The sequence below is a fragment of the Mustela erminea genome, chromosome 2 (genome assembly GCF_009829155.1).
Source record: "Mustela erminea isolate mMusErm1 chromosome 2, mMusErm1.Pri, whole genome shotgun sequence".
NCBI classification, from domain to species: Eukaryota; Metazoa; Chordata; class Mammalia; order Carnivora; family Mustelidae; genus Mustela; species Mustela erminea.
Window position 1 is genome coordinate 109161611 of NC_045615.1, and position 19729 is coordinate 109181339.

Consider the following 19729-nt stretch of genomic DNA (forward strand, 5'->3'; position numbering starts at 1 on the left):
CTCAAACTCTGCTAAAAGGCTCCTTTTGTCTTAAAATTCCATTCTATCATTGTCTTCTTGGCAAATAGTCATTCTGATTTCCTGTGCCCACACACACAAAAAATAAATAAAAATCTATGGTTCTTTATCTGGGCTCCCCTAAATTTTTACAGATTTTGCTGTTATAACAGTTGACTTGTCATTATATTTGGTCCACTTATGTTCTTGCCACTGTCATCATCCTGGGAATTGACATCCCCAGTCTAGATCTCAAGCTTGAACCTTAGAAAAAACTTAGCATATAGTCTTTGGATTGAATTGGATTTTGTGTTTTTTGAGAACCATCTGCTTTCAGTAATAGGAACTAATTTATTAGGTAATTAATTAATTAAATGTAAACTGTTAAAGAAAATTGAGAATTGGGGGGAAATTTCGTATAAATCATGGATCCATGGGTTGGGAGACCAGTCCCACAGAGTTGGGACCTGAAGCTCTGTTCTCACATTGCATCTCAGTTTTCTCTACATGTGTGCTTTGTTTTCTCTCCCTGCTTTTCTCTACATGGTTGGAAACATGGATGTCAGCAGCTCTGAGTTGAGCTGCCTTGTGGAAGTCTCTGGGGAAGACTTTGATAAGTTGGGCTTGAGTCACCTTCCTGCCATTGGACTCCTCCACCCTGACAAAGAGCAGGATTCTGGGGTGAACAGCCCAGCACCTAAACACGTGGTTGGATTTACAAAGGAACAACTATTCTCCAGGAAGGGAGAGCTGTTCTCAGCATGGAGGGACTCTGTAAGTTTCATGTCTGCCCTGGAAGAAAGTCATGGGTAAGGTAGATGAGGAAGTGGGCAGGAGAGCATTCTAGATTCATTCCAGAGCAATGGCTCCCCATTTTCCCAGGCAAGAGGACTGTTTATGACACCCACAGCCTGGACAGACCCACCACAGCACTCACACATTTACTAAAAGTGCTCGAGCAACCTTGTGGTGAGGGTGACAGCAGCTGTGATATGAGCTATTACTGCACACAGTTTGCATGATGAGCTCACCCGAGGCCTGCTCAGCAGATAGGTGCTAGTCTTATCCATGTGAAGTGAGGAGGAAATGAAAGACCACAGACAGCTAGTGACTGGTGAATTCAGGGCTCCAAAAGGGTCACAGAAACACTAAAAAAAAAAAAAAAAAAACAAACCAAAAACGGTGCATTTACCCCAGGCTGCTGTTAAAGGTGCCACAAAGCCCATGGAGATTTGGTAATCTATTAGCATCTGATTTACCACAATGCTACCTGCTGTCATTTGAGAATGAGCTGTGCATCTATTTACAAGAGGTCTTTATCACAATAGTGTCAGGAGTGGTCGTTATTTTAAACTGAATGAACAATGAGCAAACTGACCAAAAAGTCATTTCTCTCAGTTGCACTGGATCTCCTGCTCTAGGGACAGCTGGCTTTCTGTTTGGAGAGAAAAAGATGAAAAGTGACACCGTAATTCCAAACCAAGCTTGATACCACCTGAGTAAAGGATTCTAGAAGAATGCAGGAGATGAACCTGGTGAGACTTCAGTTTGCGTCCTGGCCTGGCGTGGCTCCGGGGACAGACCGGAAGGAGAAGGAGAGGTAGAAAGGGAACAAGGATCCCTGGGAGGTGTGGGGTGGGGGTGGGGGTGAGTACTAGAGATAGTTGGAGAGGAGTGTCTCTACACAAACTTGGTCACTATGTTTAATAGGTCCGAAGTTTTTCCAGCTCTGACTTCTAGAGCACGGACACATAGGACTTCAGGACAACAATGAAATATTATATTTCTTTATTTGAGAGAAAGAGAGCATGAGCATGAGTATGCAAGAGTAGGGGGAGGGGCAGAGACAGAGGGAGAAGCAGACTCCTCGCTGAGCAAGAAGACCTACTCGGAACCAGGACCCCAGGAACATGACCTGAGCTGAAGGCAGACACTTAACGAACTGAGACACCCGGGCATCCTGAAAAATATGTATTATTATTATTTTTTAAGATTTTTATTTATTTATTTGACAGACTGAGATCACAAGTAGGCAGGGAGCTGAGCAGAGAGCCCAATGCAAGGCTCAATCCCAGGACCTTGGGATCATGACCTGAGTTGAAGGCTTTAACCCACTGAGCCACACAGGTGCCCCCCCAAATATGTATTAAACGACCAGAGAGAAGACCTGCCGGTTGCCTCCCAGACAGCATCCGACTTGAGCTCTTCAGGCAGAAAGAAGTCCTTCCGCGGATTCCCCTGTGCTGATTATAAGCTGCAATCTTTCAGGAGCTCACAGACCCAGATAGATCTGCAAGTGGATGGGCAGCAAGTATTTTTCATTCTCACATTTTTTCTAAGCCACTATATTCAAAGCCATTAGTCCCCAGCCATAATATATGCACCTCCCTGGCAGGTCCGAAATCCTTCCTGCAGATGGTGGGATGGTTGTTAAAAGGTGAGTAACTTGTCTGTGCTTAATCTGCCCCATCTTCATATAAACTTTGAATCACCAAGTATGAGCGGAGGAGTGTGTATTAGAGATGAGAAGGTCAAGACCACCAGTTTAAATTCATTAGTTCAATTAACCTGACAGATAGATTTCCTGTATGAAACAAACAGATTGCGTCCCACTCATGAGGTTCTACAGCCTGTGGAGGACCCGAGTGCATCAGCTGGGTAATGCCAGTTGCTGTCACAAGGGCACCCAACCCTGTGAGCTTTACACACTGGAAACTCCTTTCTTCCCGTGAATCCAAAATGGGTGTTTCTATCGTGGATTATCCTGAACAAGATTCAGTTGTTGCCTCTGGAAGCCCAGCCTTGTCAGACTTCCGACTGCAGCTGTACTGATTACGCATTTTGGAAGGATTCTTCTTGGACATGGCTAGTGCCTTTTGCTCAATCTCTTTGTCACAAAGTGTCGGAGATCATTTGTTGGCAAGCTCGCCTGGCCCTGCAAACATGTTTACTGTCCTGACCCACAGGCACCTGAAGGCTCCCACTCTTGCCCCCTGAGGGGGCCTGCAGTGATGACATCAAGCTGATGGGCTCCCATGGAGAGCAGAGGGCAACAGCTTAGGAGTGGAGTCCTAGGGGGACAACCTCCAGTCAGTTCTCAGAAGGACTGTGGACTGAGGCTCAGAGATGGATTCCCGAGACAGTAAAGGAAAAGTCACACCCCCTATAGACCTCACAAACCTAGTGGGAAGCCTGGACTTAGTTGGGCTCTTTGGGGACAGGAGACAATATGGACCTCATCTCATAATTTGTTGAGCCTGGTGTTCAAACTGACCAGAAAATCAGCCCAATCTTCCTGGGGACCTGGGTAGCAGGTGTGCAAGAGGCAGCCCCATGAGCCACCTACCCGGGGCCTGTAAGCCCCAAGGACATGGTGGAATCCAGTGATCTGACGGAGGGAAGTGTGCTGAGTGGAACCTCTGGGAGTTGAGAGGCACCTGTGCGCAGAGTCAACCTGTGGGCTCCTCCTTCCCGCACACATGGCTCCCTGCTGTGCAGCACTTGAGATGCTGCTGCTGGCCTACTGCTGGACCCTTACAGAGAGCGAGTGGCTGAGGGACGACTGCCAGACATCACTGTGTCCAGGTGTCCCCTTCCTGCATTGGGCCCCTCAGATCCTGAGAAAGCGAACATTTTTTATTTCTCATAAAAACTAGAAATGGAACATCTAGGAATAGCAAGTCAGGTCCCAGAGACAGGTGCTTATCACTCAAGAAGGTGGTGCCCCATGTTTAGGGACCCATCCTATCTCCCTTGATGACTCACCTGGGTGCATTTGGCTCCATGGAGATGGCTCCCAGGAAAGTCTGAGGATGCCTGGGTTTGGTTTCCTGAAGGCCCATCTCGGTAGAGGCTGATGGAGTCCCCCGGGGGCAGCAGCCCTGCAGTGCTAGTGACAACTCTGGTAAAACATGAGGGGCTAAATTCAAAGGCACTTGCCTTATTTTAGATAATACTCTTAAGGGTCAGGCGTGCCTTTATCATCTGTCCTCGGCCCTGGCCAGCAACCTAACTGGTGGCGAACAAAGACATGTGAATTAAAGACAGCCATGGAGCTTTCTGATGAAACATTTCCCGTACCTGATGAGGGTGCCCACGGGGAGGTGCAGGCTGAGATAAGCCCAACTAACAATGGGGCTCTTTGGGGCCTGAATGGTGGCCTGTGCTGTTACCTGGGCAGAGGAATCCCGCTACTAACTGGATGGGCGCCAAGGATCAGCCTCATTGGCAAGCCAAGGAGATCGAAATGGCTTATCAGGACTATGGTACCTGTTGGCAGTTGAACTGATTTTCTTTCCTTTTATTCTTTTTTTTTTTTAAATGTTTATTGGCCATTTGTTGAATGTTTGTGATGTTCCTCTTGATTTTCTAAGATGAAGCAAGAATCCTAATACCTCTAAAGAGATGCCTTGCAAATAGATTACAAACGTCCTCTGCCGCCATCTTGTGGCAACTTCTGGCTTCTTGTGGCTTTTGCGACAACCCAAGAAGCCAAATTTTGTGGGAGTGGCAGATTCTGGGCACACTACAGAAGCTCTCAAGACCAAGCTCTGCCGAATTTTGGATGTCTGAGACATTTCCAGTCATATGCTGCCCAAGGGGTCCTGACAGTGGGCTAATGGACATGACATTCAGTAGACATTACGGATTCCTTCTCATTCTCAGCTGATGATGTCATCAAGTAGTAGAATGGACTTTAAAAATACTTGACTAGGCATGACTGCTGGATAGACCATGTTACCAGCACTGTAGACTTGCCACAGAGAAGACAGTGCGAACGCAATGCAGCTCGTCCTCAAAAGGACCAATGCAACAATGGCTTCCCCCTTCTGCGTCTGCACCTCTTTGACTAGGAGCCGTCACCAGTGATCGGAACACAGATCTCTGCTATCTTTCCTCAAGGACAGGGTCCTTTTGGATGAAATGCATGTAGAGCTGTATTCATAGTCCTCAGCCAGGTTGTACATGAGATTACATGTGATATATCCCAGAAAATGATTCTGTTAATCTAGGGCAGTGTTTCTCAATCTTGGTCATCTATTAGAATCCCCTGAGGAATTTTTTTTTTTTTTTTTAAGATTTACCCATCTTTTTGAGAGACAGAGTGAGTGTGAGCAGAGAGGGGCAAAGGGAGAGGAAGAAAGAATCTGAAGCAGGCTCCTCACTGAGCACAGAGCCTGATGCAGGGCTCGATCCCACGACCACAGACACCATGACCTGAGCCAAAACCAAAAGCCAGAAGCCCAGCAGACTTGAGCCATCCAGGCACCGCTCACCTGAGAAAATGTAAACCTTCACATGTTTGGGCCGCACCCCTAGCCAATTATATCAGCATCTCTAAGGACGGGACCTAAGTATCACCCACGTGAATCTATTGTGTGGGAGGGGCGGGGCATCATTGCGTGAGATAAAGAGACAGTTTATGCTCATAAGCAGTAGAGTATTCACGTGTTCTTAAATAAAGACCAACATAAAATGAAGAGGGAGATGAGTCACTATTTTGTACGTGTCTAATAAAATTTGTCATTTTTCTGTCTTCTGTGATTTGGGTTATTTAAGTTAGTTTCTGTGTGTATAGGTGCTCTCCTTCAAATTCACTTCCTGTCTGGCTGTTTGCTATTGCTGCTTTGTGATGGTGCTGGCTTGCACGGTGTTCCCCCCACCCACCCCCAAATTTGCATCCACCTGGAATCGTGAATCTTTGGAAAGAGGTTGTCTGCAAATGTGATGAAATAGATATGAGGTCATTCTTGATGAGGACGGGTCCTGATCTAATGACTCCTTAGAAGCAGAAGGAAATTTGGACACAGGCACCCAAGGGCAGACTCCACGTGAAGACAGAGGCAGAGACTGGAGTGATATGTTGGAGGAACGCCGTGCATTGTCACAATCATCAGAGTCAATCAGAAGGGCGAGGAACAGACTCTCCAACACACTTTCTCTTCGGAAGGGGATTTCAGAGCCCCAGCTTCTAGAACTGGGAGAGAAGACGCTCCTGCTGCATGAAGCCACCCACTCTGCTTGTTACAGTACCTCTAAGAAAAGGACACAGTGATGTAACTGGTACCTATCATATCAGAATATTTGTCAATAAGAAGATCAGAGTCAGATTTCCAAAATCATTTCTTTATTGTTCACACACACACACACACACACACACACATCTGTGACTTGCTGAACATTCTCTAACTACAAGTCTAAGTTCCCAAGGAAGGAAGTGGGACACACTTCACATCTTGCTCCCAAAGCTAACCTGGAAATCCAATGAAGGTATTACATATTGAAATTTTCATCAAAGGCTCAGATGATTAAAGCAAAGCTTCTAGAGATTAATAAAAAACAGGTGTACACGGTTTTTCACTCTTTGGCGCGTGAGCGCATGTTACATATAAAATCACTGAACTCTGTAAACTCCGGGAGAGAAGGGTTTCTTTTCCAGAATTTGTAGGTGCTGTAGGTCAAGAACTCGTGCCGTTGGGTCTGTTTAAAAACTTTGTTCATACAGTCTGAGTGGAATGATGTCTATGAAAACCAATATTACCATTTTCCATACTGCAACAAAAATAAATATACCAAAAACACCACGTTACCTCTAAGATGAAGGATTTACATCATGGGTTACAAAGGCAATGTAATGGTCAGGAAAAGTACATGACAATTTGTGAAGTCTACAAAGAAGGTCAAAAGGTATACTCACATTCTGCTCCCTTTAAAACCAAGTACTGAAACAACCATTTTAGAGATAAATAAACTGAATGTATAAATGTCATTAATTCAACCAGCATTTCTTCAATACCTTGTGTGTGCTAGCCCTCATTTTAAAAGACATCAGCACTGATTTTTATCTGGACATATCTAATGTCATTATGTAATTTTAAGATGTTATTAATTCTGTTTTATAAGCCCATCATATATTAATTATGATGACCTCCCCAGTCCCATCTGATGAATACAGTTTTAAAAAAGAAAAGTCTTACTTTTTGGCAATACAGTTTCAGCACTATAAAATACTAGAAAGGGAGATACAATTATTTTTTTTAATTATGATTACAGCTCAATAGCTGCATCCCCCACATTTTTTACCCTGATATGGACGTGGGCAGAGTAAATTCAGGAGAGACACAGGTCAAGAGGGAAGAGAGAGTAGTAAAAATGAAGCATACAGGGTCACCACAGAGTGAAGCGCAGGCTACAGAGTCAAAATGAAAAGTAGTAAAAACAGTTATAAAGTAAAGTGCCAAGTCCCCAAGACAGAGGAACTGCAAACAAGAAACAAGAAGGTTGGTTAAGGACGCTGAGAAGAGTAAGCGAGAGGAAGAACATTGTTAAAACAAGCACAAGAAAGTCGATACAGAGAAGACTCCTGAACAGAAGTGACCCCCTACTTAAAAAAAGACCAAGCATAATTTCATCAGAGCTCATCTTCTGCAAGCTCTCTGAGGTCAGTACCACTTAGAAAATGACCCTCCCACGCCCCTGAACTCTGCAGAAATTTGTCTACTTACTCATCGTACACGTCCTCAGAGTCCATTCGACGATAGTACTTGGCCAGCTTCACAGCGAAAATGATGGCTGGGAGTAAAAAGACGGTCGCTTTCCCTATGCCAAACCAGAACAAATTCTAGGGAAGAAAAGAGAATCAGGAGGATTACGTGTCTGGAGATGGGGAATGGGAAACAGCAGTTGCTGGGGGTGGAAATCACTTCCTTGTGCAATTTTTTTTAAGGAGTTCGAATGTTGTTCATGGAGACCATTTGTGAACTAAATACGAGTTAGTCACTATGTGAGGCACGGTGTATTGATGTAAGTCTTTAAATCTTCCTGAAAACCTTGACTCGGTCTTATTATTATATTTATTTTACAAACGAGGAACAGCGGCAGGAGGTGGAGAAGCAAGGGTTTGAATCTAGAATCCCACAAGATGGCATTTCTTTGCTGCCAAGGAGAAGAGCAGGGCCCTCCAGCCAGCCTGAGCTTAATCCTTTTCATGAGTTGTGTGATGTGCTAATTCACCTTTCTGGCCCATCAGAACAGCAGGACCACTGTATCCTCATCCCAAGACAGCACATTGTGGAAAAGGCATTCTTACGGGGCTTTCAATAAACATTCCATATTTAATTTAACTAATTTTAGGGCAGATCATAGGCTGTGTTCAACCCTACTTTGTCTAAAAATCCGCTTAAAGTATTTTCAGAAATAGTTGCCAACATTCGTACATCGGATTCACATAGGAACTAGGGTTTATGTCCTTTCTTGAAGAAGCTGAAGTTCAATCTCATAACACGGAGGCCCCCTCCCTACAAGGCGAACATGCTGGTCAGTCTGGAGTCTAGTTTCCTGACAAAATCAATGCCCAGAGTCGTTCTTACGATTTAGACCACCTGGCTATAAAGCGGTAGGTGAGTGGTGGTTCTTCCATCGAGAGGGGCATCAGTCCTCAGCTTGCCCATAGCACCCTGCTAGCTTTTGTAGGGGTGACACCCAACACTGTCTAACCTCCCTCACCAATCACAACGGACGCAGCTGGGAACAACCAGCATGACCCTGGGGGCATCGTGCCCTGGCCAGCGTCTTACACTTGGCCGACTTCGGAGATACACAGTCTGCCGCTGTCTTAGGATGGTGTAGTCAGTAACACTAGGGCCACCTCCCCAGCCCACCACGAGATGAAGGCAGCTTCAATGTCATAATGCTGTCCCCCGCCCACGGGCCATGGCTCAGCCACTGCAGTTCTACTCTTCTCCTGATGGGATGAACTGTCAAATGGCAGTGGCCCCTCTTGGCCCAGAATTTCCCGTAAATTTGTTCTTCTTCCCCATCCCCCAACATCCTTTTATTGGCAGGTTTCTATGTTACACTTGTTTTGAGAGGTTTTGAAGCTTGATGACAACCGTATCCTTTTATTGGAAGCTGCCATAATTCTTCCGGGAACAATCAAGATATAAAAGAAACATGTTAGTCAGTCTGGAGTCTTTTTTCTTTGCCAAATCAATGCCCAGAGCTCGCTCTTACTATTTAAACCACCCAGCTCTAGAACTCCAACCTACATCTTCCTGAGCAGCCTCCAGACCTCCCCTGCCCTGGGCCCCCATTATTTGTGGAAAGGCATCTGATGGTTGGGTGATTGGAGTAGCTGGGGAAGGTGGTGAACGCTGGACGCGAGGAGATCAGTTCAGAATCCACGAGGTTAGCTCAGAACCCCTAAGGAGGGTTCAAATGAAGCCATCAGGGAGGGTCTGAGCAGCAGGACAAAGGAGTTAGAGGCTGGGAAGGAGGGAAGGTGGCAAGGAAGCCACGCCTTGGGTCCTGCACAGAGAGTGCAGGAGTGCTTCCATCCAGGTGTAAAAGTCCGTCCTGCAGACAGATGGTCATGTGAGTGTGGGACAGGGCATTGGACAGATGGAGCGATACAGATGTACTTCAACAAACAGCTGTCTGATCACCATTTATTTAATTGCCTACACCAAGCAATATGCCAGATGACAGGGACTCAGCAACACACGGGCCCTCTGCTCAGGGAGTCAAGAGTCTAGAGTGCACCGCAGAGGACACGTCTTAATCAAAGAACCATACAAATGTTCAATTCAAACAGCAATCACACCTCTAAAGGAAAAGCAGGGTGCTCTGTCAGAGTGTAGAAAAGGGAGCCCAGTCTAGGTGGGATGATCAGAAAAGGCTTCCTGGAAAAAAATACATGGTTTTTTCCCCGCCATGTGTTTTTTTTAATTAATTATTTTTATTGTCATATAATGTATTATTTGCCCCAGTGGGTACAGGTCTGTGAATCATCAGGCTTACACACTTCACAGCACTCATAATAGCGCATACCCTCCCCAATGCCCATAACCCAACCACCTTCTCCATACCCAACAACCCTCAGTTTGTTTTGGGAGATTAAGAGTCTCTTATGGTTTGTCTCCCTTCCAATCTCATCTTGTTTCATTTTTCCTTCCCTACCCTCCAAACCCCCCACTCTGCCTCTCAAATTCCTCATATCAGAAAGATCATATGATAATTGTCTTTCTCTGATTGACTTATTTCACTCAGCATAATCCCCTCTAGATTCATCCACATCATGGCAAATGGGAAGATTTCATTTCTCTTGATGGCTGCATAGTATTCCATTGTACATATACCACATCTTCTTTAACCATTCATCTGCTGATGGACATCTAGTTTCTTTCCATAGTTTGGCTATTGTGGACATTGCTGCTATAAACATTCGGGTGCACGTGCCCTTTCAAATCACTACATTCGTATCTTTAGGGTAAATACCCAGTAGTGTAATTTTTGGGTCATAAGGTAGCTCTATTTCCAACTCTTTTGAGGAACCTCCATACTGTTTTCCAGAGTGGCTGTACCAGCTTGCATTCCCACCAACAGTGTAGGAGGGTTCCCCTTTCTCTGCATCCTTGCCAACATCTATCATTTCCTGACTTGTTAATTTTAGCCATTCTGACTGGTGTGAGGTGGTATCTCATTGTGGTTTTTATTTTTATTTCCCTGATGCTGAATGAAAAGGACATGTTTGATCTAAGACCAGAACATTATTCACTAGTAATAGCATGTATTGAGTGTCAACCTATCAGTTATGATGTTAAGGGTTTGACATATAATCTCTCAATGAGCCATTGAAATAGCCAACTTAGGTGATAAGTTCAATAATTTTTCAAAGTCATGGAGTTCACAAAATGTAGAAGTAGAATCTGAATCCACAGCCTGTGTTCTCATTCCCTGATGGACTTAGAGCTAGAGTTAGCCAGGTTGGATGTGGGTGTGGAGGGGAAGAATGAGAGAGAGAGAGAGAGAGAGAGAGAGCATGGAGCCTCCAGTCCAGGTAGCAGAAAAAGCACATGCAAAGGCCCTGAGGTGGGGACATTATGATAGAGTTAAAATGTGAAAGAAAACATGTGTCTGGAGAATGGCGAGAAAGGTGATCAAAGAGTACAGAAATGTGGCCTCAATGGGAAGGGACCCAAGCATGCAGGGCCTGGTGTATTCAGTTAAGGACCCTGATCTTCACGGGGGATAACCACAGGAAGCCACTCAAGTGCTTCCAGCAGAGGAAGGAAGGTGCTCCCAGAGAGTGTTGGCTCGCAGAGACCATCAGTGTATATTGAGTAGTGAATAGAGCTAAAGAATACACTTGACTAATTGGAACTTATCATCCCAGTGGTAATATCTCAAGGGGCTTTTAAATAAAAAATTAAATTTAGTTTGCTATAGCTTTGGGGTTATATATCTGTATCTATATCTCTGTATATAGTTGCACTATCTATATCATCTATATCTATATCGTTGCACTAAGAATTATTTTGAACATCGGCAATCTGCCTACTAGTGAGTGCTCCTTCTCAACTATTCTAGACAAATAGTTTTCTTCTTGAGGGTCTCCTGACTTCTATACATGTAATTCTAGGAAGGAACAAAAGTATGCAGCTAGGTCTTTGACTTTTTCTAGTGTGTTAGGTATCATAACACATTCATGTAAATTTTAGATTTTAGGTCTTGGATTCAACAACTGTAACAGACCCAAGTGCAAAACTAGTTTAAATCTGAGGGTGTACTACAATCTGCCAACAAACCCTGAAGAGCGACGAGTTTTTTGTGTTTCCTTATTTTGAAAGATGAAATTCTTACCATGGGGTCGATAATGTAGCTACACAGAAAGACATTCACAGCAGAGTCTAAAGCGGTGGCCACGGGTTTGCAGGCTGCAATTTGCTCAGTAATCTGTGGGGTAAGAAACACAGGAGAACTTTGAACCATGCCCACAAATATCCATAAGAATTAGATGTGCCATTTATCCTTGACCTGTTCTCACAAAAGGGATCTTTACACTGTCTCAGATACGGAGCTGTGAACTCTTGGCCATAGATGACCTCAACGATGTATACAAGTAGGTGCTCAAAAGCGAGATGGTGATTCTATCTGAGCCTGGGTCTCTGATTTCTGCACTTGTTACCCGGAACAGTAAGACCCACCCTGCCAGGCTCCCGAGAGAGTGCAGAAGTCCAGGTGTCTAGCTCAGGGTCTCAGTCTGAATTTCTCGCCTGACCCCTTTGAAATCTGACAAAGGATATGGGGGAAAAAAATGGAAGTCTAATTAAACAATACTTATATTGTTTAGACGAGTGCTTGGCAAACTTTTTCTATAAAGGACCAGAGAGTCAATATTTTCAACCTTCCAGCACTTGCTGGTCTCTGCCCCCCGTATGGGGATAGCAGTCACAGATGATGAAGAAATGAGGATGCAACTGTGCACCAATAAACTTGTGTGCCCAGAAACAGTGCCACCTGCTGACTCCATTTCAGAAGACTGAAAACTATGAACTCCTTAATGAAGTGACAATGATTTTTTTAATAACCAATTAAATTAATTTTATTTCTTTTTTTAATTTAACCAGCCAAACTATAGTACATCTCTAGTTTCAGATGTAGCGTTCAACAATTCTTCAACTGTGTATACATACCATCCAGTGCTCATACAAGTTTAATTAATCACAAACAGATGCTCCAATCCTGTTGACTTAAGATAATTATATTCATTCATTTAAAAAGAACTTCTGAGTGCGTACAATGAGCTAGATGTTAGCTCTTTGGCGCAGGGGTGTGTTCTATTTCTTTTCCTTTATGGGTAGGGGTTCACCTTCACCTTTTCTTCCACTTATACCTTACAAGGCAACCCATGTTAACGACCTCATTTTGTTTTTTGAAGATTTTATTTATTAACTTGACAGAGATCACAAGTAGGCAGAGAGGCAGGCAGAGATAGAGAGAGGAGGAAATAGGCTCCCCGAGGAGCAGAGAGCCTGACGTGGGGCTCCATCTCAGGACCCTGGGTTCATGACCTGAGCCGAAGGCAGAGGCTTTAACCCACTGAGTCACCCAGGTGCCCTTAACGACCTCATTTTTACCAAACTCAGACAATCCTGTACACTCTTTTTCTAGGCTTTTTAATGGTTGGTTTTACAAAAAGTGGGGTAGGAGCCATATTCGGTATTTTTTCTGCATCTTATTTTTCTCACTTATTTCTACCCTGTGAAAATCTCTCTTAGTCCCCTGGCATAACTCTGATCTACTTTGTACCAAAGGCCAACTAATATACCCACGGTGTGGCTCTTGTATGACTTAACCATTCTTGTCCAGATGCACTTGGGTTTTCGGGCATTTGCTTCATATTCTCTGTATGAATGTGACCAAACTGTGGTTCCTTTGTCTGGTGGAGGAAATGCACAGCGTCGAGTGGCCACGGTGGCGATGATGATAATGCATTTCTTCTGCCCCTACTCACCTGTGTGTGCATGCCCTTTGCCCCAGCCCTGAGAAGACCCTCAGGTCTTCACATCTGGGAGGCGGGAGGAGGTATCAGCATAGACATCAGAAAGCTGAGCCTTGAAGGAGAACCAGGCTCAGGGCCCAGATGGTGGGGACTGGAGGCAGGTACGGGGGAGGGGGAGATGACACAGTGGGAATCACATGGAGAAAGGTGAACATTTCAGAGAGTCAAGCGGTTGGGTGTGGCTGTAATATGGGGGTGGGGCAGCAAAGCGTGAAGAAATGGCCGGTAGTCTTGATTCATGCAGCCGAGAGCCAGGAATAGATATGAGACACTCGACGCTGCACGGGGTAGTCTAAATTTTCCTGAGTCCCTAGGCTTCTCAAAGTCTGTCTTGGCTGGCAGCAAGTAGTCATGCCTGAAGTAACTCCGTGGTAAGCATCCCCCTCCCAGCCCCTGCGCCAGTGGAATAACCCTCAGAGGCAAGTGGACCCAAAGCCCAAGATGACAAAAGGCATTTTCCAAGCCACTAAACTCCGTGGGTCGGTTGCTGGGAGAATATGCTGCCTTAAAACCACACTACCCCTAACTTCCTCTTCTAATGTATTCACAGAGACCCAACCGTTATGGACTGAATCAGGTCCCCCAAAAGTTCATGTGTTAAAGTCCTACCCCTTGGATTCTTGGAATGTGACTGGAATGTGGAGGTAGGGTCTTTAAAGAGGCAGTTCAGTTCAAATGAAGTCATTAGGGTGAGTCCTAATCCAATATAACTAGTGCTTTTGTAAAAGAAGAGAAAATTTGGGCACAGACATGCATAGAGGGAGGACCATGTGAAGATGCAGGGAGAAGACGGCCACCTACAAGCCAAGGAGAGAGGCCTCTGAAGAAACCCACCCTGCTGACACCTTCATCCTAGACTTTCAGCCTCCAGAATTGTGAAAATACAAACTTCTGTACCTCAAGCCACCCCGAGTAGACTCACATAACAACTACCTGACAGGCTTGGAGGGGCCCAGGTTAGGAACACACCATCACTACAAAGAGAACTCACAGTTCACTGGGGAGACAGAGTCAAGTGTGGCAGGAACCCCCATAATGGTGAGCAAAGCAGCTGGGGGAAAAAGTGAGGGGTATGTTCTCCAAGTCGGTGGGCAGGTCTGAGAAGGGGTCCAGTGTGGATGACACGTGCTGTGTCTTAGGACCCCCACTCCTCATGGTCCCCATGTTCAAGGTCCTTTGCTTATCTCTTACTCAATTACTAGGAATTTAACTTTATTTCCTCCTGATTTTATCCTAGAACATGATTGTCCTAACACATGGCCCTCTTATGTTCCTTAAAGATAAACTACTTACTGAGATCTTGACCCACTGCAGATAGTGTTCAAAGTATCCTATTATCGTGTTCCCGTACTTTGTACTTTCCTGGAAAGAAATCAGAGAGTCGTAAAATCATTAAGAGGACTATCCCATACTCTCTGCGGCCCTGTGGTGATGGGCTCACACTCACTTACTTCAACAATAACTGAGGAGATGCGAGTTTTGAGGAAGTCCTGAGCAGAATCCAGAGAGGAAAGGATATTGGCCACTTTCACCTGGAAAACACAGCAATGGACAGGGTATCAAGTGATGAAGGGATTTAACGAAACGGCATGGGGATACAAGTGCTGTTACCTGGGCCCCACACCACAGACTTGTTAGTTAAGAAGACCACAGAACCAGCCCTCTGAAGGCAGGGGAATGAGAGGAGTATGTGACAAGCACTCACTTTGTTCCAGACACTGGGCCAAGCTCTTAATCCAAGTCACCTCATTGAGTCCAAGATTCCCCCTTATCCACAATTTCCTTCACTAGGGGTCCAGGCGCAGATGATCCTCCTTCAGACGTATGGTCAGAAGGTCAATAGTAGCTAATGCTCCGTCACATACCTACACCATTCCCCTCACTTCGTCCCATCACTCAGGCGTTTTATCATCTCACATCATCATGGGAAGAAGGGGGAGTTCAGCACGGTAAGGTATTTTGAGCAAGAAAGCACAATCACATAACTTCCATTACAATATATTGTTTTAATTGTTCTATTTTATTATTGATTATCATTGCTACCCTCTTGTTGTGCCTAATTTATCACTTCAACTTTATCAGAGCTGTGTATGAATGGGGAAAAACATAGTACAATAGGGTTCAGTACCCTCTGTGGTTTCAAGCCTCCTCTGAATACATTCCCCAAGGATGGGGGAGGGGGCCCTCTGGTATACACGGGCTGTCGGAAGGCATTGTGTTAGGCTACCTTCACAGAGGATGTAGCTGACCCTGCTTGATGTCACCAGGCTGAAGACATAAAACCTGGGATTGTATCTACGTATTTCACAGAGATAAGAATCCCCACAAGGCAACTTGGGTCAAAAGCTGATTTCCACCCCATTTCGCCCCCACAGTGGCCCCTTGTGAAGGGCAAGGCATAGCTGCACACCGTCACCCTGAACAAAGGAGGCATAGGACAGCAAGGGACCAGGGTGCAGTCCCCAGTCTCTCTCCAGCTCCCCTTGGCATAGGACAAAGGTGATTAGAGGTATAGCAATGGTCCCCAAGCAGAGTAAACCTACAGGAATAGTCTTTGAGGTACTCAGGGTCTTGGTATATCAATCAAGTAGCAGGTTCAGTGTTGCTCAGTGAGCATACCAGCTACAAATGAAGGAGCTCACAGTTCACAGGGGAGACCCATGTGGCAAGAAGCCCTGTGACAAAGGTCTGCAAAGGCAGCTGTGAGGAAAGCGCAAGGAAGACCATGGAGTTTTCCGTTGTGGCTGACATCCCAAACCTCTCATGGGCAGCTTATTCTGCTCAGTAAGGAAATATATTCTGAGTTGCCTATTGGCATTGAGGATACAAGATGCACACAGCACAGCCACAGAGCTCAGTTTCTGCTGTAGGGGTGTCTGTGGTCCAAGGGAGACCCCTGTGTTCCCGAGCGCTGATACCTTCCTAGGCCTAGCTTCTCATAGGATAGGGACTTATTCTCGGGGTGTGGGGCTACGTCCCCACCCCATGATGACAGGTCTGGCCACGTCAGGTCACTTGCTCTGGGCCAATAGAACATAGGCAGAATGGCAGTGTGCTGGTTCTAAGCAGTCACTGAAAGGGCAACCTGTTTCCATTCACCCTCTGATTGCCTGTCCTCTACCTGGAGGAGATGGGGTGGCCCAGACAGGAGCTGCTCCTTCAGGGTGGGTCTCTGGGTAGGCAGAAGGGTGCAGAAGCCTGCTCTGGACCCAACAGTGGGAATGCCGTTGTGGTCAGAAGCCACTGGATTCTGCAGGCAGCGTTATCTCAGTAACAGTGACCGTGCATCACACATCAAGACACAGCTTTTGATTGTGTGTCCAACAGGGCACCAAGGTGAGACATACTTGTAGAAAGCAAGTGGTAGGAAAAACCCAGTTTGGCATTCAAAGTAAGTAGATAGCCAAGACTTTTGTTTTTATGGTTTTTTTTTTAATAAACATAAATACTTGTAAAACCAATATCTCTGAGAGTCTGTGTGTGCTTTTACGATAAGACTCCTCCCCCCACCCCACCCCACCAGGACAGGAAAGGAAAATAAGTCCTTACCCTCAATCCACTGCTTTTGAGTTGAAGTTCCTTGATGCTTTGGTAGATGGTGCTCTGGTGAACAAACACACATGATATTTTCCAACTTAAGACCTGAACCAGCAAGATCACATGCCTGTGTCTCCTCACCCCCAACCCCCCCACTGTCAGCCAGCCATCAGAGCTGACTTTACTCTGTAACGGTTTCATTCTAGAAAAAAACAGCAGATGCAAGTAACGATAGCTCTGGTGTCAGGAAAGCTGAAGAAGGAAATCGGGATATGTCTTCTACAGCATCATGCCCCATGCAAGGTGCCGGAAAAACCTCATTGAGTCGGATTTGCTCAAACTGGCAGGAACTACTCAAAAGAAATTCCACCCAAACTGCCCAGAGTAGTTTAATCTGAATGGTTTAGATCGGGGAGTGGTAAAAACAAAAATCAGATAGTAAATATTTTAGGCTTTGTGCACCATACCCTGTTCAAAGCACTCAACTTGGTCATTTTAATTTAATTTAATTTTAAACTTTGCCCTTTTAGCTGAAAGCAGCCATAAATCATCGGTAAATAAGATGGCATGGCTGTGTTCCAATAAAACTTTATAAAAACAAACAAAAGGCTGGATTTGGCCCACAAATTGTAGTTTTGGGGGCCATAGTTTCCTAACCCCTGGTTTAGATTTTAGGTCACATGTACAGAGCTATTTGCCTGTTTGCAGACAGGTTGCCCCCCAGCTCTGGGGCAAGGCTGATGAGTCTTGTGTCTCCTTGAAGGAAAGCATTTAAGAAACGGGGAAAACTCAGCTTAAAATTTTAACAAATCTATGCTAGGCATATACAAGAAGAGCAGAAAATTGGCATGTGCCTAGCATACAACAAGCAGAAAATTCAATTTTCTTTGTGCATATGCTAATGAGTTAGAAAGTCAGAAGGGAAAAAGAGATACAGAAAGAGAGAGACATGGTAAAACTCATTCTAGAAGGTTCCACAATCGAAGTCAAGTGGACTGATTTGCTTCTCCAAATCTGAGCAAGCCACTCTGTAACAGGTTTCCCACACACGTGTAATAATAATTCCTGATGTTTACAGAGTCTCTCTGGGACACCAGCCTCTATATCTCCAGGAACCAGGTGACCACAGGGCAAGATCCATTCCCACCCTTTTCTAATGAGAGATGGATAGCCCTAAGACTTTGTGGAGGCAAAAGCAGGACCTGAAATCAGTTCTCCCTGACTCCAGAGCCCATGTCCTTTCCCTGCTACAAACTACCTTTCTTGAATTTGGGGAAAGAAGCCAGAAGGCAGCAAGAAGAAAAACATAGGGGAAGTCAGAACAGAGGCTACGAGAGGAGAAAGGAACCATCGCCCATCAGATCAGTGAACAGAGCTAAACGAGGCAGAGAGAAAAGGACTTACCCTTGCCTTTCCATATTTCTTGGCAGGGTTTGGAGAAAAAGAATTTGAGAATAAATAAGTGTGAGTGAGTCCAGGGCACAGCCAGCAGCTCTCCAGTGAGGTGCCTGGCTTCCGGGGGCCCTATTGAAGGCCAAGGGAACCAGAGCATGGTGTGTGGGTCAACCCCAGAGTTTATCGACCTGGTCACAGGCAAGCGGAAAAGGCAAGGAGATAAAGCACGAAAGGAGTGGTGACAATTGAAAATGTCTTTTTTGAAACCCAGCTTTTACCATTTATTTTATTTTTTTTTAAGATTTATTTTATTTATTTCAGAGAGAGAGAGAGAGAGAGAGAGAGAGAGAGAGCGCGCGCAAGTGTGGAGGGGAGGGGCAGAGGGAGAGGGACAAGCAGACTCCCTGCAGAGCTCAGAGCCCGAATCGGGGCTCCATCTCACGACTCTGAGATCAAGACCTGAGCTGAAATCGAGAGTCAGATGCTCAACCCACTGAGCCACTCAGGTGCCCCTGCTATCACTTATTTGTATCATAGCTCAGTTTCTTAGCCTGAGGCCAGCTGGATTTGACCCACGTGTGCGATGCAGATGCTTCATTAGTCTAAATGAAAGCCAGCCAGTGAGATGGGCTTTTGCTCTGGTCCCGGGGAAACCCCAAAGGTTGTGGGTTGTTACCATTGACTGTTCCAAAGGAATGACTTGGCCACGGTGAACTGTTCTAATAGTTTGTGCATTATTTTTCAGGGACTGTTTCAAACTTCCTTGGGGCTACAAGGAGAACAAAATAAACAAAGATCAACACCATCCTTCCGGACTCTGGAGCACTCTCTCTAACAGCATGAACTCAGGGCAGGGTTGTGACAAGCTTGCAGCCCTCCTTGCACGCTTGTGGGTGTGGGGACTGCCAGGAAGGGCATCACCAAGACACCCTATCTTGAATGTTAGAATTATGAACTCTCAGAGGCCACTCAATGCCATGAGGCTTTCCTTAGTGCTGGAGGCTGTGCTCTCTTTCTCACCTCACCATCACAAAGCTGCTGTAAAGTCCAATTTCCAGCAGCTGTATCCCCATTTTACTGATGAAAAACCCAAGCTCAACTTAAACCACACTTAAATAGTGTTTAATATATAAATGTGTAACAATTTTATTGCTCCCATTTTACAGACGAGGAAACTAAGGCAAAGAGGGGTGAAACATCTCGTCCAAGTTCTTATCATTAGGAAGTGTCTGAGTCAGGATTTAATCCCAGTCTTTGCCCAGAGCCCAGGCTCCTCATCCCCATGATCTGTTGCTTCCTGAAAGGGGTGCATTTGAGCCATTTAGTCATCATCCGCCAGGGGAAGTAAAGAGCAGAAGTTTGCCCGGCTTGGCTGATGTCTTTACCTTCCCTTATCCTCTTGTTACTGGTACGCAAAGCACCAAATGGAATCTTCTCCCGTTCCCTACACTTCGAGAA

At 45.4% G+C, this 19729-nt stretch overlaps 1 protein-coding gene across 22 annotated transcripts in view; it reads right to left on the reverse strand.

The window, feature by feature from the left end:
* Positions 1-6102: 6102 nt before the first annotated feature.
* Positions 6103-19729, reverse strand: part of PROM1 (prominin 1) — a 136422-nt gene continuing 122795 nt past the window's right edge. For 21 of the 22 annotated variants that reach the window (XM_032333902.1, XM_032333913.1, XM_032333905.1 and 18 more), the window contains 7 exons: positions 18948-19040; positions 16889-16942; positions 14791-14871; positions 14633-14701; positions 11638-11730; positions 7503-7618; positions 6103-6549 (listed from right to left, as the gene is read on the reverse strand). In XM_032333902.1, the coding sequence (XP_032189793.1) occupies positions 6495-6549; positions 7503-7618; positions 11638-11730; positions 14633-14701; positions 14791-14871; positions 16889-16942; positions 18948-19040 (561 nt within the window). In that variant the 3' untranslated portion in view covers positions 6103-6494. The remainder of the gene's footprint in view (positions 6550-7502; positions 7619-11637; positions 11731-14632; positions 14702-14790; positions 14872-16888; positions 16943-18947; positions 19041-19729) is intronic. The other variant, XM_032333918.1, reaches the window with a different exon arrangement.